Raw genomic sequence first — 20012 nt, forward strand, 5'->3', positions numbered from 1 at the left:
TTATCTTTTTACATAGGGGAATTGATAATCAAGGGTGAATTTACATGATCAATATACACCTTTCTATTGGTTGCCTGAGCTGGAATACAAACTTCTGTTTAAATATGTGTCTTCTCCAAAAGAAAATATGGTGCTTCTCTTTTGGGTTCTTTTGCCATGTGATTCTGCAGTGCAGTCTGTTGCAGTATGAGCATCTTCACACATTAATGAGACAGCAAACAGCAATACTGCAGGACCTAGTGGCCACAAACATTCTTTGAGCTATGGAAAAAAAAGCTCCTTCTATAGTATGGACCTCTTAAATTCCTTAACTTACATACATGAGTAATCATAAATGATAAAGTGATTTTCACATATAACAGCATCACGCAGTCTCTAGTCTATTCCCTTGCAAATTCAAGTAGAAAATGGCAACTAAGTCATACTTTTCACTGAAATCGTCATCCTCTCTCTGATCTGTACCATATGAGGAGGCTAACAAGACTAAACATTAATTCGATAAAGGATTCCTTCCACATTCCACTAGAATCAGAAGCCTAGCCATCTCCTTGGCATTTTATTTTTACACGCATGTTGTTATTATGGAGAAGCACCACATATGATACAGCCAAGCATAGGATTATCATCTCCATGAGATATGGGCCTCTGATAAAAGTCAGAATCCTGACTTCCTATCCAGAAGTGACATTAAGCCTCTCTAGGAAGACCATTCCTAAAGAGGCACACAAATTTTAAAAAAAACACTTCACCCTGTCTTCATAGAAAATCAAATATCAAGAAGAACGCTTCTAAAATAGCTGCCTTTGTGGCACTAAATTTCCACATGGGAGACAGACTTTTTTGTGGATGACAAGAGAATTCAAGAAGCACTACAGCCAGATAAATTTTTATCAGTTTTAAACTGAAATATTCATACTGATTACCAGAACTTTCTTGTCATCTAGTGTCAAAGTCTCTTAACAATATTACAGAAATGCCATCAATTTAGAATGCTGAAACCTAGTCCAATAATGATAGTGACCTTAGCTTAGGGCACAAAGTGTTCCATATTCCAAACTCAGTGACTTCTAAAGTTATTCATCAGTAAGTAGCGACTCTACTGGAAAATTTACACAAGATGACACATTTCTCATTCTTAAATTCCTGATGCATCATAAATAGTGCCATGTGTATAAATCTACTAAGTCTTTGAAGTTGTCCAGTAAGCTCTATGATGTGCTTTGGACATTATACGATTACTAATACAACATCTAAAAATAGTTTGGTAGACTGGCATGCACAGCAATCCATCATGCTAATATATGCTTTATGAGCACTGTATCTGTGGTAACAGAATTCAATGCAGAATTGGTCCTCCTTTGCTATGCAATGGGCCTTGATCTCTGAATACACTTCAGTAATAAAACATAGCTGTTGGCATGGTGCTTTTGCATTCCAATATTGACAAGATTCTCAATTTTGTTTAGTCCTACTTCACTACACAAAGAACCTGGAATTGAATGGACAGCTTTCTATTGAATGTTTAGAATCTAAAGCTAGATGTTCTTAGACCTCAGTGGTAGTTCATATTACTTTAGTGATAACTTCTATTCTGGTTTAAATATTAATTTGAATCTTAATTGTTTGAATTTTAAACCCTGTAAACCGCCCTGAGCCTACTTCACAGGAAGGGTGGGGTATAAATTAAAGAAATAAATAAATTAAACAATCACACTTTTCGCCTGAGATTCTGTGAATTCTCAAGGTTCCTAGTGCCTGTATCATATATATATTGTATATATACTTTTTAAAACAATTTATGATAAGAACAAACATTGTCATCCTCTGAAAACGCTTAGAAGGCTGTAACTCTGCTCTCAAAGACATCAAGATTCTCCACCCCACCTCTCACAATTAAATAAAGATGCTGAGCTTTCATGGGTGGTCATCACTGATTGCACACCTTCCCTTTCCCTCATTGATGGTCTTTTAGAATGGAGGACACCAGGGAGCTGCATGGTGACAGGCTGGAGCCTTCTTTCACTTTAAAATAGATGAGTATACTAGATCATTCCATGAGCTGTGGAGGAGCAATGGTGGCTCTTTGAAGTTGGACTAACTTTTTCTTTTCATGACTTCATTCATGACAAACTGTTTAATTACTTAGGTTGGGTTCTTAGGCAGGTAGATGCTTATTTAGCTAAATGAAGCCTAGTTCTGTCAGAGAGAAACAGTAGCCCAAGCTTAACAACAGAACAGTCAAATCTACTCTCACCAGCCCTGGATGAGCCTCTTCTGTGCTGCAGGTGTAACACTTAAGGATTTTTTTTCATGTTGCAACACTATCCAAATGATTAAATAACTCAATCTGATTAACTCCCAAATTCATATTCTATCAACAAATTTCTTATTCCTATGTGCTCTGAATCCTGCATGGGATTAGAGCAGATGATTTTTAGATATATTCCAATTTTGATTCCGTTTACTATATATCGCTTTACATTTACTGCCAGAACAAAACAGTTTGTTCCTTCTCACTGCCAAAACAAACAAAATGTTGATATTTGTCAACTATGGAGCCCTTAATTCATATTTCTACTCAGCTATGAAGCACTGTTTTGGATTTTGGATCAGTCATGTTTGTTCAGCCTTACCTACTTCATATGATTGTTGTGAATTTAAAATAAGATAACCTATGTGTCTTACTCTGGCATCCTTGGACAAAGGATGGGACAGAAATAAGGTAGACTAACAAAAGCAGGGCTTTTTTTGAGCAGGAACGCAGCTGGCTTGGTATCAGGGAGTGTGGCCTAATATGCAAATGAATTCCTGCTGGTCCTTTTCTACAAAAAAAGCCCTGTGTGAAACAATGGTGATGTCAGGGAGTGTGGTCTAATACGCAAAAGAGTTTCTGCTAGACTTTTTCTACCAAAAAAAGCCCTGAACAAAAGCAATACAATCAACAACAGTGTTAATTTACTGAGTATTTCGTCTCATTACCAAGTTTTGGATGAATTTAGTATTACCCATTATTCATAATACTACTACTCATAGTAGTTACACATCTAATTTAATTAATTGCCACTCCACAAATGTACATCCTTTAAGAATCATTAGTCATGTCACTTTCCCCATTTTCTTCTCTCTTTCACAAGTTTTTTAAAAAAATCAGTCTATGTAACAGAAATGGCTTCAGGAGGAGCCAGATTGATGAAAGGTGGGGGAATTAATTGTTAATTACAGGCACCACTGCTAGCTGTAGGTGTATGAACATCACAGAAATCACTAAGACAGGAACTGGTAAAAGAATATACCTTCATGAAGTGCAGGAAGCCATATTATGATATATTTAACTTAGGCTACTTCTGCCTTTGTATATTTTATAATTTAGAGGCCACTAAGGGCCATTTCAGATACAACAAATCTTGTCCAGATGACTTATCTCTAGCATCATCATAGCCACATTCACATGGGGAATATAGACAGGTGACTTGGCACATGCACTGAAGCCACAAGAACTGTCTAGAAACAATTACTGTTATGTGGTTGTTGAAAAATTTGTTGTCATAATCATGAAATCACTTGACAGATGTTTCAGATTTACTTCTGGCTACAAATGTTGAAAAACTGGACTGCTTACTACAGTAACAGGTATGGTAAGTTAGCAATGTAGCCCACTGTGAAAGTCAGTATGGTGTAGTGGTTAAGTGTGGCAGACTCTAATCTCAAGAAGCAAGTTTGATTTCCCAATCCTCCACTCAAAGTCTGCTGGGTGACCTTGGGTCAGTCACAGTTTTCCCAGAATTCTCTCAGCCCTACCTACCTCACAAGGTGACTGTTGTGGGTAGCGCTGATGCACCCCAGGCAAGACACATACCATGCCCCTAACTTACTGCCCCCCGGTCTCCCCCCAACCCTTAGGCAAAGTGTGCCCCCAATCCCCCAGTCTCCCCCACACACACAGGCACCAGCCTCTCTGCCTTACCTTGGAAGCAGTGGGGAGCTCAATTCTGCACTGCTGCCAGCAGCCATGCCGAGTGTCCCAGCATGGTGGCACAGTGGTGTGACCTGGCTGCAGGGGCTGCTATGCCCACCACCTTTGCCTCTGCTGCAGCTTCCCTCCTGCACAATTTAAAAAGTGTGGGAGTGGTCAGTGAAAAGGCCCGCTGATCAACTGATCAATGGGCCATTTATCAGTGATCAGGACGGGCAACAGCACTCCCTCCCTCGCTACTTGCTGGCTTTCCCACTGCTGCCCAGGGGGCACCCAATTTGGCACCCCCCCACACACAGTGCCATGCCCATAGGCAATTGCCTAAAGTTGCCTAATGGACACACCAGCCCTGGTTGTGGGGAGATGAAGGGAAGGCAGTTGTAGGCCTCTTTGAGACTCCACTGGGTAGAGAAACGCAGGGTATAAAAACCAACTCCTCCTCCTCCTCCTCTTCTTCTGATGCAATTGTGCATGGAACCTTCTAGAGGTCCACAGAGCAAGAAATACCTTTGCTTCTCTTTCAGCTAGCAGAATAGCCTGCATGTTTTACTAGGTAGTGAAGTCCAAGTTCCATTTAGAAACTTTCTTTTGATCAGATTCTTTTTAAATATTGAGAGAACTGAGACTGCCATCTTAAACAGAGTTACACCTTTTTTTCAGCCCATTGACTTCAATGAACTGAGAAGGGTGTAAATGCTGGGTTATGCATCCAATTTAACTTCAGTGCTTTTATGGTGTAACATAGAGAGTACAGGTATTTTAATATATGGCCCTTTTATCTAATGTCATTAGATGTCTATTCTGCTTTTATTATTATAGCTACTGTTTTAGTTAAGATTATCCTTGTTGTCATATGGGTGTTACTTCCAACATTTATTTTTAATGGTAAAGAAAATACAAAGTAAACGATTGGGGAGGGGGGGATATCTCCAAGATCACAAAGGTCAGGGGGCAACCCATTTATAATGTGCAACAAAGACATTTACATATCCTAGGCTTCTGCTTTTTTGAAAATCTTACCCACATTTTAAAATTATATTGTCTCTTTTAACAAAAAAAAAGTCAGAGTAGTTGTTTCAGACTTTCACATATATAAATGAGTGATTCTTCAAAGCACAAAACATCTTAGCACCCATGCTAAATGCTAACAGATAAGTCTGAGAAACACTACCACTCCATTAATGCCATGTACCTCAATATTTAATTTAAGTATGCATTCTAGTTTCCTGGAGAATAAAATAGTACAAATCAGGTGATCCAAGTCTGGACAAAAATGTACAAGGAAAATATAATGTGTGGTCTTTGTGATATTACATACTTAGCTCACTAATGGATAACCAGATCCCTATGGCTGGTATATATTGTACTTTTTATCATTCTATTATTCATCTTAAATGGAAAATGAAAAAAACCCACACATCATCAACAATTTCTATTCACACTCATGCTGTTCCTCCCAAAATTACGACTACCCACTTGTTCTTTTTGCTTTTTTTTTTGCTTTCTATTAAAGTGTATACTTCAGGATATAAGAAGCGAAAACATGTTTGATTAGCTGCATAGTGGAAACAGGAACAAGGTAAAAGTTGTCAAAGTTTAATCACGGTCAAATTCTACAGAGCTGTACTAAGTACTTTATATATACTTTTAGTGTATGATTCTATCATTGCTTAAAATGTAGAAGGATTGCGCTAGGCAAAGATCATGAAACAAAGTACCCAGGTAAACAAATGAGTGTAACATTATTAATTCAATTAATTGAATTAATTTACAATTCAAAAGCTAATATGACATTTTAGCTGAAATGGACAAGTAAAATGATCCATTATAGATCCTACAAATACAAAAAAACCCTGCAAAAATGAAAATATCAGCAATGTAAATCAAACTCATCAGAAACCTTACAAATTTTGATATGCGCAACATCAGAAGATCTGCCAATGCAATTTTTTCAGAATTGCAGCTTAACTTTTTTCCCACTGTGAAAGGAAATATGCTACAGTTCAAATGTGATTTTAAATTTGCTGTTAAAATGGTTTTAAACATGTCCCTATATCATATGTTAATTTAACCTGCATAGCTCTGGAAAAGGCACAGTGGCAACTAGTTAGTGCAAAGATTTCAAACTAGTCTTAATTAAATATTGTTTATTATGCATTCATTTTTGGCTGCTTAGGCTATCAACATCATCAGTTTAAAGCATGACATGATAAACTCAGTACTGCTTATGTGTAGTTCCCCTGCCCATTGTTCCCTCAGGCATTTCTGAGCATCTCCAGTCCACTGGGACAAGCACAAGACAAAGCATGAGCTCAGAACACTGACAGCCACAGATATTTCGAGTACATTGTATTTTCAAAAAACTGATGTTGCACAAGACTTAAAACAAGCTATTTGTTGGCTTTTCATGAGCTGCAGCTGTAGACACTTTGCGGCAGAAAAAAAAAATTAACAGAACAGTTAGTTAGTGCTTCAGCAATACTAACAACATGCAGCACCAGAGAAAATAACTTGAGCTACTTTCTTCTGAAAAGCATATCCACAAAAGGATGACTTGCATTCAACAACATTAATCTTTGACTTCAACTTCAATGAATGCATCCTTTGTAATGTGCTTTACAAGCACAGCTATACAGTTTTATACATACATATCAAACTATCGTACTGTTAAAAAATGAACTGCAATATCACTTTACATCATAAAGTGCTTTTATAAAAGGCTTGCAACAATAGAAATCAATTAAATCAATTAACTACACCTGAAATATTAACCATGACTTTGAACCATGTCTTTGTTCAACCCAACCAGATCATAACAGCTTGTTCTGCCTTTAAAAAAAAACAACCCAGCATACACAAACAACTGGGTAATGCTTCTGAAATGCTTTTATACTTGCAGGTGGTAAACTAGAATTCTGGTCAGCATTAGCCCTTTACACCTAAAACACAATAGCAAACGTTCATCAGAGCAATCAGAACACACATTTATACTGTTCTTACTTGGAAAGTGCTCAGAGGCATAATAATAGACATCCTCATAACCCTCATGATAATCCTCCTCCGGTCGATACTTTTTGCCTTTTCTTCTCCTGGATCTTCTTATTTGCTTGACAAAGCCCAAGAACCGCTCCATCTCATTCAGCAGCCAACAGTATCAGGTCTGTGTACCTTTTGTTGCTATTGCCCAAGAGCCCTGCTTCACAAAAACCTGTCTGAGCATGAATGAGCAGCAAATACAGAGGGAGAACTGTCCCCTTTGACCAGCCAGCTTGGTTCCATTCCAAATCAGTTTCAGCTCTGACAATAAAGGACACAGATTTACCTTTCCAGAGCCTGAATTAAAAGAACTGAAGATACTATTTCAGATTAAAAATAAAAATTTAAAAAGAAGAAATCAAAAGCTGAAAAAGGAGGTATGTTCTTCATGTCAAGTACTCCTTAATAAAGAGAGCAAAGTTCAAAAGATCTGACAGATCTGACAGCAAGAGGAATCCCAGCACTAAAATTTCACTATTCTGTGTCTCCATCATTTGAAGAGGGGCCAGAGGGGCGGAGATAAACGTTACTCAATGGACTGAACCACATCTGAAAGCAAAAGAGGTTTTCTTCAGCTTAGTGATCACTACCTTGCTATACATAATTGCACTCCTTAAAATGACGTGGGCTTGCTTTGCTTATCTTCTTTTCTGTTTTGGCTTACAAACTGTAAACAATAGTTATCATTTTTAATGCCATACTATGCAGTCTGAATAAACAGCAAAGTGGTTTAACCCATACACACAGACCACTCACTAGCAACCGTGCGCTGAATGTGTTAATTGGAGCAGCAGGGAGAAAGCTTGGCAGCTGCTTTAAATGACACAGTTATACATTGGGCATTAATACATTTCAATTACTATGCGATCTAAAATATTATTATGTAGAAAGGTACTAGTCACAAACAGCAATGATACTCTCAGCAACAAAGGAAACTACATCAAAGGTAGCATGTAACCCAAGCTTTAGATCACTCATGTAAAAACCTTTTACTGAGTTTTCAAACTTACAAAGCTACGTAAAATATGTATTTTGTTTTTGAGACTTTTAAAGCTTGAAATTGTTCTCAACATGTTTCACTTACCATTCCACAAACATTCTCTTAGATAAGGCAGAAATTTCTAACAAAATAAAAGCCTCTTTTACAAAACAAAAAGGGCATGTATATGGCCGAGCCCTATATGGCCGAGGACCTGCCTACCTAAAGGACCGCCTCTCCCCATATGTGCCCCAGAGAGCACTGAGGTCTAGTTCTCAGAACTTACTAACAATCCCTGGGCCAAGAGAAGTTAGGTTGAAGGCTACTAGGGAGCAGGCCTTCTCGGTGATAGCCCCTCGTTGGTGGAACGACCTTCCAGAGATGGTGCGAGCCCTGCGGGACCTGAACCAATTCCGCAGGGCTTGCAAAACATTTCTTTTCCAGCTGGCTTTCGAGATAGAACCTGATTAACCCAACGAGCGGACATCTAGCCATCTTGTGTACATTATGATTACAGCATTTTAGCACCTATTTTATATATTTTACCTATTTTAAATAACTTATTTGTAATTGATATATTTAAATTGTTCATGTTGTTTTATGTGAATCATGGGACTCCCATGTCTGTTAGCCGCCCTGAGCCCGCCTGGCGGGGAGGGCGGGATATAAAAATAAATTATTATTATTATTATTATTATTATTATTATTATTATTATTATTATTATTATTATTATTATTATTATTATTATGTTAAGTTCAATAAGAAAAAGCATTTACCAGATGATTTTGCAATCCTTGCTCCAGAAAAATGAGCAAGAAACTACATCATTGTAAAGAAACTTTTGGTATATTGGAGCAGGACTGGAACACAAGTAATAAATCAGCATTGGCAGCATAGTGGTCCACAGGGCATAGTGGTCCACAGTGCATGCAACTATTCACAAAGAGAGAAGAAGTGGAAAGGGGACTCCAGGTCCTTATTGGCAGCCATTACTGGGAGCAGTGAGGTGATGGTGGTTCAGGTGTTGATACATAATGCACTCTACAAACATATGCTCTACAAGCCATTTATGTCATTGGCCATACTAGGTGCTATTGGCCATTCAGTTGCAATGTTCTCGCTCAGTGTTAATCTCTGCCTCCAGTTATTTCTCTTTTAGAACAGTGTATCAGAATATTTGTGTTTTGGGGTTTTTTTGTATTGTACTCAAATGGGGGATATTGGCTGTTTGTCTTATTGCTTATACTAACCCATCCTCCACTGTATTTTAATGTCTTCCTTTTTTTCTAATGACAAACTATAATGGATGTTATAACCTCTTGAGAAACCATGCCCTCTGTTTAAACTAACAAAGTCAGAATGTTACCTAGATTTATGGCACTCCACACCTACAACAGCAGTCTGCTTTTTATCACCCTCCAGTGTTGTTTCAGCCCTGCTTTGTTCTAACACTAGCAAACACAGATCCGTATTTGTGATTCTTTTAATCTGCTAAAAACATTCCCATGATTCCACATACTAACTCACTGCTCACTTATAGTAAGAATTGCTGCTTGCCATTCCCATTTTGTCTGATGAAGTCTGCTTAAGAGCATACAAAAGCTTACTCTGAATAAAACTTAGTTGGTCTTAAAGGTGAACTTGTCTACTGCTTTGTTCTCTGCCTCCAATGTCTCCTAGACATGTGAGCCAACATGCATTGTTCAGTGGTAGTATGTTCAGTGGTAATATCAATTTATTGTAATTTCCCCCTGTGAGGGATCCGGTCAGAGTCTGCTTGGGAGGGCAACCACTTTAAATTTCTCCCAAGTCACCTTCCCTCAGTCTCTCAGGGAAGGCTCACACTCAGAAATCCTGTCAGACCTCAAAAATAATAGGCACCAGATGGTTTTAAATTCAAAAACCACAAAATGATTTATTGGATAACAAAAGGTAAGGGAGAGCGATCAAAATAATATTGATTAGAACTGATCAATATAAACAGAACAATCAGTTGGCAGCAGAATTATCAAATCCTAAATACTAAACGCAGAGAATTTTCAGGCTAAGGTTATATATATATATATATCTCACTGGCAGAAGATCTCTTAACCTGCCTAACAAACAGGCCTAAGAATTCCACAGAATTCTTCTTCAGGCAGGCTGTGCCTTCTGGGCATTTAGAATGTTCTTCAGCTGTTGATTAGCCTTAGGTTTTGGCTATTTAAAATCATAAAAATAACAAACTGACAATCACTCCTTCCACACACACATAGAGAACTCCTGACTGGTGCCAGTATATTCTCCCTCACAGACCCTCTCACACTAGCTCCCAGGACTTGCACCTTGTGCGTCTCAGCCCTAGCTAGTTTCCTGGTCTGAGTCTTGGGTAATCCTGCTGACCACTAGAATCCAGTTCTCCCTTTTGTGTGTCTTTGTGTGATCTAGTTTGTACACAGGAGATTGCCTGATGTGTTGGCAAAATCTCTCTCAGAGAGTTTCCTTTACAGAAGGTGCCTGGTGTTTGCCCCCTTCTGCCTTCAACCTCTCTCTTTAAGGCAGAAACTATGCACACCTCTGTCTCCCACAAGGACCTCAGCCTCACTGCCTGTTCTCAGTCCCTTGTCCAGTTGTTCTCACAAATGACCGGCCTAAGCCCACAGTCTTCACTTCAGACTCTCTCTCTGAAGACTTCTCTCGAAGACTCCCCAGCTAAGATTAACTTCTCCTGAGGTGCTCTTCTGCTAAGCAAGCCCCATTTTGTTACTTTTTCATTGCTAGGACAATGTTTCAGCCAACTGCTGCAAGCCTGTTCCCCAGCTACTCAGGCTATGTTCCTGAGTCTGTCACACCCCCACCACTGCCAAATTCTAATCTGAGTTTATTCTGTTCCTGCTCCAGAAAACTGACTCCTCTCTGTTTCGGCAGAAGTCACCTACAGCTTCTAGTAAAAATAAAATTACCGTATATGATCATCCTAAAACTGGACAGTGAACTCATTCATACATTAATTTATTGTGAAGAGAAGTATCCCTGATTCATATTTTCCAGAAGCCCCAACAGAGCAGTCCAGCAAGTCCAAACTACATCAATCTCAATCAACCATATCACTGGGGCTTAATTTGAAACAGAACTCAGATAAGATCAGACTAGGTCCCTGTTTACATCACCAGAGCTCAGCCCCTGAATCTTTATAAGATAATATTCAGTCCTTTACTTTGATATCACCTGCTTTTATATCCTGCTAGAATCAGGAATATAGATAACAATCTTCCAAATGTTCAACATTTGTAAGGCTAACTAAGGTAAAAGTCCAGAATTCATGCTCAACAGAAACCAAAATATGCAAGACCTGAGTATCAAGATGCAACTGAAAGAAAAGGGCACTTATGATGTAATTACAGGCATCCTCTTCCTTACACACACAGCCTCAATCTAATACACAGTACTAAGGTAGATTTGCATTTCAGGAATTGATGCCAGATTTCAAAACTGATTCCAAGTTGTGACACCAATGAAAGCAGTTTACATTAAGTACTAGAACAGAGTTTGTGTCTAGTGCCACTTTTAAGACTAGCAATGTTTAATTCATGCACATGGAAGCTTATATCCAGAATGAAACTTTGTTGGTCTTAAAGGTGCCACTGGAGTTAAACGTTGTTCCAAATCAACATGGCTGCCCACCTACATTAAGTACTGAAAGTGTACTGTTCTGGCTGTTAATGTGTCTTGAACATAGCTTAAAGGTACATCTGCTACTTGGAGGTTGCAGTCTGCAGTGTTAGCCAAAATGCCCTCAAAACGAGGTTGGGGAATTAGTTAGGTGGGCACCTGGCTCACTAGGAATCTTTTTACCAATATATACCAGGCTCAACCATCCAGAGGGTAAATGCTCAATAAAAAGGACTCTAATTTAATAAAAACCAATTGTAATTTATTTAGAATAATAGTTCTTCCACACAAGATAAAAATACAATACAATCACACATTCACACAGGCCTAAGAAACACAGATTGATAGGGGAACATATAAGGGTAAACAGTCAGGGTAATATTTACCATCGTAGTCTTCAAGGAAGGTTCCAATGGCGACATAAGAGGGGAAATGGACCCAAAACTGTGGCCAGAATTGGGGATGGATCTAGACAGCGGACCTGGGATACTGTTAGATGCACACATGAGTGGAGTTGGGTCAGAGGTTAAATAGACTCCCTTAGACCCCTTAGGGGCTGGGAGGTGACGGGGAGGAGAGATGGGAGGCTCTGTGATGACCATGAAGGCTGGACATTAGCAGAGCCAATGGTGAGTCCTTTGGTGACATCCAATTGGGTGTCAGCTTTAACCAATGAACTTCACCTTAGTCCTGTGAACCTGGAAATTTCCAAGTTGCAATAAGGCCTGGGGCGGCTCCAAGGATGTCAGTATGGAAATGGCTAGGTACTTGGGATTAAGTAGGCTTATCTGGGAAGGTGACAATAGGGAATCAAATACTGGCCTAGGTATCACCCGGGTAAGACAAAGACTTGGTTGAGACAGGAGATGTTCTTCCTCTTTTCTCATCATCTTCTGGGCAAGAGTTATTGTTTAGGGTATTGCTAGGCAATCAGGACTAACAGTTGAGCTATTAATCCATTCATGGGGCAAATGGGTTGCTTGCGGGCTGAGGGTGACTCAGGGTGTGTACGTGAGCTTCTCACTATGAAGGAATGAAGTCCAGCCTGGCAGGAAGATGGCTACAAGTGGTGTTAGCGAGACACAGTGGATTCCATGCTCAACGCCTCAACAACGGTCACCTGGATAGCTCCGTGGCGGCGCAGCTTCTTCCCTACCATGGCGGGCCCAAGCAGTGACAGGGAAACGTCCGTGCACATTGGCAAGCACTCTATACCGGTTTAGAATGCCTGCACACTTAGGCTGTTTGCACACATGAGTCCCTTTTAGTCCCTGGATGGTTTCGCTCACACCCTCTGGCCAAAGGTGTGTGTGAGCTCACTTCTCCAGGCGCCCTGGCAACCATGCTGGTGACTACGATATTGGGGAAGGAGGGGTCATTTCCTCACAGCAGGACAGTATAATTTAATTAAATTGTTTAGTCTTCCAAGTCCTGACCTATGTACATATCTGGGGCCATCACCTCTTCCTGGTAGGAAAATTCATGGTATGAATGAGGTGAGTGTTCTCAGCATGAAGAAAACAGAAATGTACGGGTGCAACAGATCGATCTAAGACTAAAGATGAGCACAAACCAGCTGACAAACTAATATTCATCATGAATTTTGGCCTGTTTGGGGTTTGCAAATCAAAATTCATGAACTGAAGAACTGGGATGAACTATCATGAATTTTGGTGCAATTCATGGCCTATGACAGTTCATGAAGAGAAACAGCTGAGTGGCTAGGAGCTTCTGGCTTTATTTATTTATTTATTTATTTACTTTCCATTTATATCCTGCCCATTCCAAAAGGACTCAAGGCGGCTAACAATTAAAATAAAACCAACATCTCAGTTTCCGATATAAAATGATAAGACATAATAATTTACAATTTAAAATAATTTAGAACAAAATATTGGTGCTTTACAACATATTAAAAGCTTAGGCGGCTCAGATCGTACTAGGCTTTCCATTTATCTGTTGGTGGTCCTTCTGGTGGAGTTGCCCAGCAGAATAAGAGTGGCAGCCTTCTCCCCTAGTTGTTATAGGCTTGTTTAAAAAGTTCAGTTTTACAAGCACTGTGGAATTGGGAGAGATCCCGCAGGGCTCTTATGGCCTCAGGGAGAGCATTCCACAGCATTGGTGCTGCCACTGAGAAGGCCCTGGCCCATATAGAGCCCAGTCTGGCCTCCCTTGGTCCAGGGATGGACAGTAGATTTTGAGTTCCCGAATGCAGTGCTTTCTGGGGAACATATGAGGAAAGGCGGTCCCTTAGATAGACAGGTTCTCGGTCATATAGGGCTTTAAAGGTCAATACCAGCACTTTGAAACAGACTCGGTGCACAATAGGAAGTCAGTGCAGCTCTTTCAGCACTGGATGAATGTGCTCCCAATGAGCTGAAAGTGCATTGGTGGGAGCCAGGCATCTGAGGCCCATCTCTTCTGGTGGAATCAGCATGGGGACAGATCTATTATTAAGAAAGCCAGTCTTAATGCCCATTTTCCTGAGTTTGGGGATCACCTTAAGGAATGTTGGCATGAGAGTCAAGTGGTTCACCCACCCTGGGGGCATGGCCAGGGATTACCCTCATGCTCAGGTGGCAAGGGAGATCACCTCAGGGCACCTGTCCTTGTGGGATCCAGAGACCTGTCATCCCAAGGTATCCAGCAGATCATCAACTGGCAGGGGGTTAGTTGATGGACAGGATCTGGTACCCCATGCTGTGCCAAGTCATACTACAGCTGTACCAAATAAAGCTGTGGCCAATATTATTCCACATTTCTGAAAAACTACATGTGAGTGTGTATTATTTCAACTGAAGCTGTGACTGAGGTTAGTATTTAGTTGGGGTATACAGGAACTCTCTGTCTTGGGAATCCACCTCGCCACCTCACCTGAGAATGTGTAACTGGCTTGAGATCACCCAGTGAACTTCTACAGCATATTGAACCCGGAAACTTCCAGGAAATTCCAGCCACTACACCAAACTGTCCTGTGTGTGTAAGTGTGGCTGCTGTTGAATAACAACAAGCAGCCAGTCCAGAGTGATTTTCTTAAATTGCTTGGTAGAGAGCCCTTCCCTGGGATAGAGCGGACTATAAATTGCCTAAAATAAATAAGAGCATTCAATTATTAAATCTGCAGATGCTGCTTCTGTTATTTTGGTTGTGTGTTTTTTAAAGAAGATTTTTAAGACCTGGGGCTTTGGTGTGGTTTGTCTTGTCCATTTATGGCTCCAGTCTCTAGATTTACTTATCTACAAATTTGGTCTTGTTAAGAGTTAGATGTATTGATATGTTTGAAATATATTTATTTTTATTTACATTATTTATAGTCTGCTTTTTTCACTTGGACTCAAGTGAGTCAGTACAATTGATGGATGGGACATTCAATAAACAATGCGATAGGATTATGGTTCTAGAAACAACCAGAAATCTAAAAACAGAAGTGAAGCAAAGAGTAAGTATTCACATGACACATTAAATGATACAAAATTTCATAGGAGGATCCTAGTTTCAGCAAGCTATACTCAATAGAGTAGACAGTAAGCAATACTGTGAATCGTTTAGTGCAGTCCAATTCGATTGCCTGTGTAGAAAAGCCCTCATGAATAATTCCATTCTGTATAGTTTGCAAAAAGCCAGGAGATCGGAAGCTTTTCTGACCTTGTAAGGCAGATTGTTCCACAAGGTGAGGGGCACAGCAGAGAAAGCGCATGTACAGGCAGTTGTGGATTTTGCCTATTTGCATGTTGGCACCTGCAGAAGACCCTGCTCCAGTGAGAAAAGCTGTGATGGCAGAACATGGGGGGAAAGGTGGTCTTGCAGTTATGGGGATCTGAAGCCATGAGGGTTTTGTATGTGATAGCTGATACCAAGCGTATTTTGTAGCAGGGACTCCTTTGCATATTAGGCCACACCCCCTGATGTAGCCAATCCTCCCAGACCTTACAGTAGGCCCTGTAAGCTCCTGGAGGATTGCCTGCATCAGGGGTGTGTGTCTTAATATACAAATGAGTTCCTTCTGCAAAAAAAGCCCTGCTGATACCTGAAGTTGAGTAAGTAAATGCTCGGCAGCCAATTAAGGACCTGCAGGATATAATATGCATGCTCCATCTAGCATCTGATAATAGCTGAGTCATGGCATTCTGCACCAACTGAGGTTGTGCAAAAAATCAGCATTTTCCAGGTCTATTGAACCTAGAAAAAAATCAGTATTTCCAGAAGATGCTAGTATGGTATTCAGATCCAGGATTTTTCAGAAATCCTGAATTTTGGGGGACAGGAAGATCCAAAAGACCGGAGAAGAAAAATGCCAGTTTTTTTTAAAAAAAAGCCATCCCAACCCTGGGGTTGGCTTGGCTTCTCCTGAAGCATGATTTCAACTGCACTGCAGAACAAGCTGGCTCCAGACTCTGCATGCAGCTGGGAAGTCTCTCTTTCTCCCAGGGCCAGATCTACATATTTTTGAGGGGGGAGGCAAAAGTAAAAAATGGTGCCACCTTGCACCCCCCCCCCAATGGATTTTAAAAAGCAGATGGCCCCGGGTTCAATCCATGGCACCTCCAGTTAAAGGAATAAACAGGTTGCTTACCTGTAACTGATGATCTTCGAGTGGTCATCTGTGATACCAGGTGAGGAAAAGGTGAAGAGATGTAGGTAAAGGACGCATGTGTGGGACTGCACAGAGACCACGAAGAAGATCAGGTAGATACACAGGCTGGATCTACCATCGCTGCAACACCATCTATGGGTGCAGCCTGTGCCTGGTCAGCTTATTGTCTCTGTACCCTTGACTTCCTTGGTAAGGACAGGAAAGAGACGAGAGAGAAAGGAGGAGAGAAAGAAAAAAAGAGGGAGGGAAGGAAGGAAGGAAGTGAAAGGTAAGCGTTGTTTCTTAACTGTTTAAGGGCACCTCTGGCAAGCTGTCCGAAGAGGAGGGGCTTCCTGCCAGGAAAGGGGAAAGGGGAGGAAAGGGCAGGGCGTTTGGGGAGCCCAAGGCATGCTTTTGCAAAGGTAGAGCTTGCCAGCTGATGCTTGCAATGTTGGAGAGATATTTTTTTCCTTTCTCCACTTCCAACCCTCTTTTGCAAAATTAGTTTGGTGGACTAAAGAGATGCAACTTTTAAAGAAAGTTTTCCAAAAAGGGTTGTTTTTGTTAAATGTAAAGGTCACAAAGTTTAGGCAAGAAGACTCACTGAGACTTTTCCAATGAGAAAGAATTAGGAAAAAATTGATTTCTCGGCATGGAGTCTGTGTGATAAAGGTGGACTAAACAAAATAAATAAAATAATTTAAAACCCCACGTTCCCTATTTCCACCCCCCCATGAAATAGGAAAATTTTCAAAGACATGATGGGCTTGGAAAGAGATGGGAGAAAGATAGGGTTGCCAAGTCTAACTCAGAAAATATCTGGGAACTTTGGGGGTGGAGCCAGGAGACTTTGGGGGCGGAGCCAGGAGACTTTCTCATTCCCAAGATAAATACATAAAAATGCAGCAGTGCAGTTCCCCTGAATACAGCCTTCATTTCCTCATACCCAAGCAGCCCATGTCTCTGTACACACTCTCTCTCTCTAATACGCACAGAAAGAGAGAGCAGCCAAAATAAACAGTCTGCAATCCCACACCTGTGTGGTCTCAGTGGAGCAATTTACTCACGAGTTGCTGAAGTTCCATCAGACTTACATCTTTCTTACAGCCTGGAGCTGCATAAGAGGATCAGCTGGAGCAGTGGGAGCTGAGAGCTCCATACCACCTTTGCTAAGGTGGTATAGCTGAATGTACCCAAATAAAAGGCTTTTTAATTACTTTTATTTGGGCTCATCTATACCAGGAGCCAATCAGATTCCTTGAATCTGTATTTGGCTTAAATGATACCTTGAAAATACCAGTCAGGTATTTTGAGTGTACTTTTTCAACTTGGTTTATGCCAAATGCACATCCCTAGCACCAATGAGTTTCCAAATTTTGAGGGGAGACAATGCATTTCAGTAGTCTACTCTTGATGTTACTGTAGCATGCATGAGTACAGGTAGCCAGATGAGCAGTTAGCCTGAGCTGGAAGAAACCTTTTTTCCCAACCATTTGCTCTTCGGTTTCTCAAGATAACACATAATATTTCTATCACAAGGACAGAATGATGAAATTCCTTTTTTATATGGTTACCAAATAAGAAGGCATAAAGTCACTAAAGGCAGAACATGATAGGAACATAAATTATCCTTCCACCTTCACCGTCCTCATGCAAAAGAACTAATCGAATATAGCTTTACTATCTCCATTATGTTTCAACATGGGACAGCAGAGAGGTGGTGAAGACTATATGTACACTGCCTTGAGCTCCCTGAGGAAAAGACAGGATATAAATGTTTCTTCATTTTCATTCCCGCCTCAGAAATACACATTTCAATGTAGCAGTGTGAGCTGCATGCATCAATCTTTTTGCATGAGGTGGCTCCCCATGTGCACACACAACACCTTTCACAGTCAGCATTCACAGAATTTGACTTTCTCAAATTCATATGAGAAGCTGCTTCACACAGCCTGCCACATGGACCTACCTCCTTATGGATTTGCCTTATCGTTGTCACATTAAGTTGCCACAGTGTTGTGTGACTTTCAGTGAAGAATGTGTTTGCACTGCAATAAATTTTCCACATCAAACACAGAAAAACCAGGATAAGTAATCAAGGTCAATCCTTTTCAGTACTCCCTCTAAGCTGAGTTAGCGTGAGCTAGCTCACAGATTTTTAGCCTCCAGCTCACACATTTTTTTTTAAACTCAGGAATGATAACCCCAGATCACAATCATTTATGCAATAGCTCACAACTTTAATGGCAGTAGCTCACAACTTTAATACCAGTAGCTCACAACTTTAATGCCAGTAGCTCACATAGAAGAATTTTTGCACACAAGACTCTGCAGCTTAGAGGGAACATTGATCCTCTTCCTCTCAGTTACACTTGACTCACACACATGTACACACTGCAGAGAAATTTTTATGTGTGGTCTGCATAGAGTTATTTTGTTCACAGATTTGGGGCCATCCTTGTGATAGAGCCCTGTGGCGCAGAGTGTTAAAGCTGCAGTGCTGCAGTCCTAAGCTCTGCTCACAACCTGAGTTCAATCCCAGCAGAAGCTGGTTCAGGTAGCCGGCTCAAGGTTGACTCATAAGAACATAAGAGAAGCCATGTTAGATCAGGCCAATGGCCCATCCAGTCCAACACTCTGTGTCACACAGTGGCAAAAAAATATATATATATATATATATATATATATATATATATATATATATATATATATATATATATATATATATATATATATATATATATATATATATATATATATAAAATTTATATATTTTATAAATTATATATTTTATAAATTTTATATATATATATATATATATATATATATATATATAAAATTTATATATATATATATATATATATATATATATATATATATATATATATATAAAATTTATATATATATAAAAATGTATATGTATACATATACATACACACACTGTGGCTAATAGCCACTGATGGACCTCTGCTCCATATTTTTATCTAACCCCACTTGAAGGTGGCTATGCTTGTGGACGCCACCACCTCCTGTGGCAGTGAATTCCACATGTTAATCACGCTTTGGGTAAAGAAGTACTTCCTTTTATCCGTTTTAACCTGACTGCTCAGCAATTTCATCGAATGCCCACGAGTTCTTGTATTGTGAGAAAGGGAGAAAAGTACTTCTTTCTCTACTTTCTCCATCCCATGCATTATCTTGTAAACCTCTATCATGTCACCCCGCAGTCAACATTTTTCCAAGCTAAAGAGTCCCAAGCGTTTCAACCTTTCTTCATAGGGAAAGTGTTCCAGCCCTTTAATCATTCTAGTTGCCCTTTTCTGGACTTTCTCCAATGCTATAACATCCTTTTTGAGGTGCGGCGACCAGAACTGCACACAGTACTCCAAATGAGATCGCACCATCGATTTATACAGGGGCATTATGATACTGGCTGATTTGTTTTCAATTCCCTTCCTAATAATTCCCAGCATGGCGTTGGCCTTTTTTATTGCAAACGCACACTGTCTTGACATTTTCAGTGAGTTATCTACCACGACCCCAAGATCTCTCTCTTGGTCATTATCTTCCAGTTCACACCCCATCAACTTTTATTTGTAGCTGGGATTCTTGGCCCCAATGTGCATTACTTTGCACTTGGTCACATTGAATCGCATCTGCTACATTGACGCCCACTCACCCAGCCTCAACAGATCCCTTTGGAGTGCCTCACAATCCTCTCTGGTTCTCACCACCCTGAACAATTTAGTGTCATCCGCAAACTTGGCGACTTCACTGCTCACTCCCAACTCTAAATCAT

The 20012-nt window shown here is 40.2% G+C and overlaps 1 protein-coding gene across 15 annotated transcripts in view; it reads right to left on the minus strand.

Annotated features, from left to right (window-relative positions):
- The window catches only part of GRIP1 (glutamate receptor interacting protein 1), a 596626-nt gene that overhangs the window by 406575 nt on the left and 170039 nt on the right, over nucleotides 1-20012 (minus strand). For 14 of the 15 annotated variants that reach the window (XR_009555739.1, XM_060245031.1, XM_060245020.1 and 11 more), the window contains exon 1: nucleotides 6974-7493. The exons of the other annotated variant lie outside the window; for it this stretch is intronic. Coding sequence is in view for 13 of the 14 variants with exons in the window: in XM_060245031.1 (XP_060101014.1) it covers nucleotides 6974-7106 (133 nt within the window). In the remaining variant the exon portion in view is untranslated. Of the gene's footprint in view, nucleotides 1-6973; nucleotides 7494-20012 lie in introns of those variants that run through there. 15 annotated transcript variants of the gene reach the window in all.

The sequence above is a fragment of the Heteronotia binoei genome, chromosome 8 (genome assembly GCF_032191835.1).
Source record: "Heteronotia binoei isolate CCM8104 ecotype False Entrance Well chromosome 8, APGP_CSIRO_Hbin_v1, whole genome shotgun sequence".
Classification (NCBI taxonomy): domain Eukaryota; kingdom Metazoa; phylum Chordata; class Lepidosauria; order Squamata; family Gekkonidae; genus Heteronotia; species Heteronotia binoei.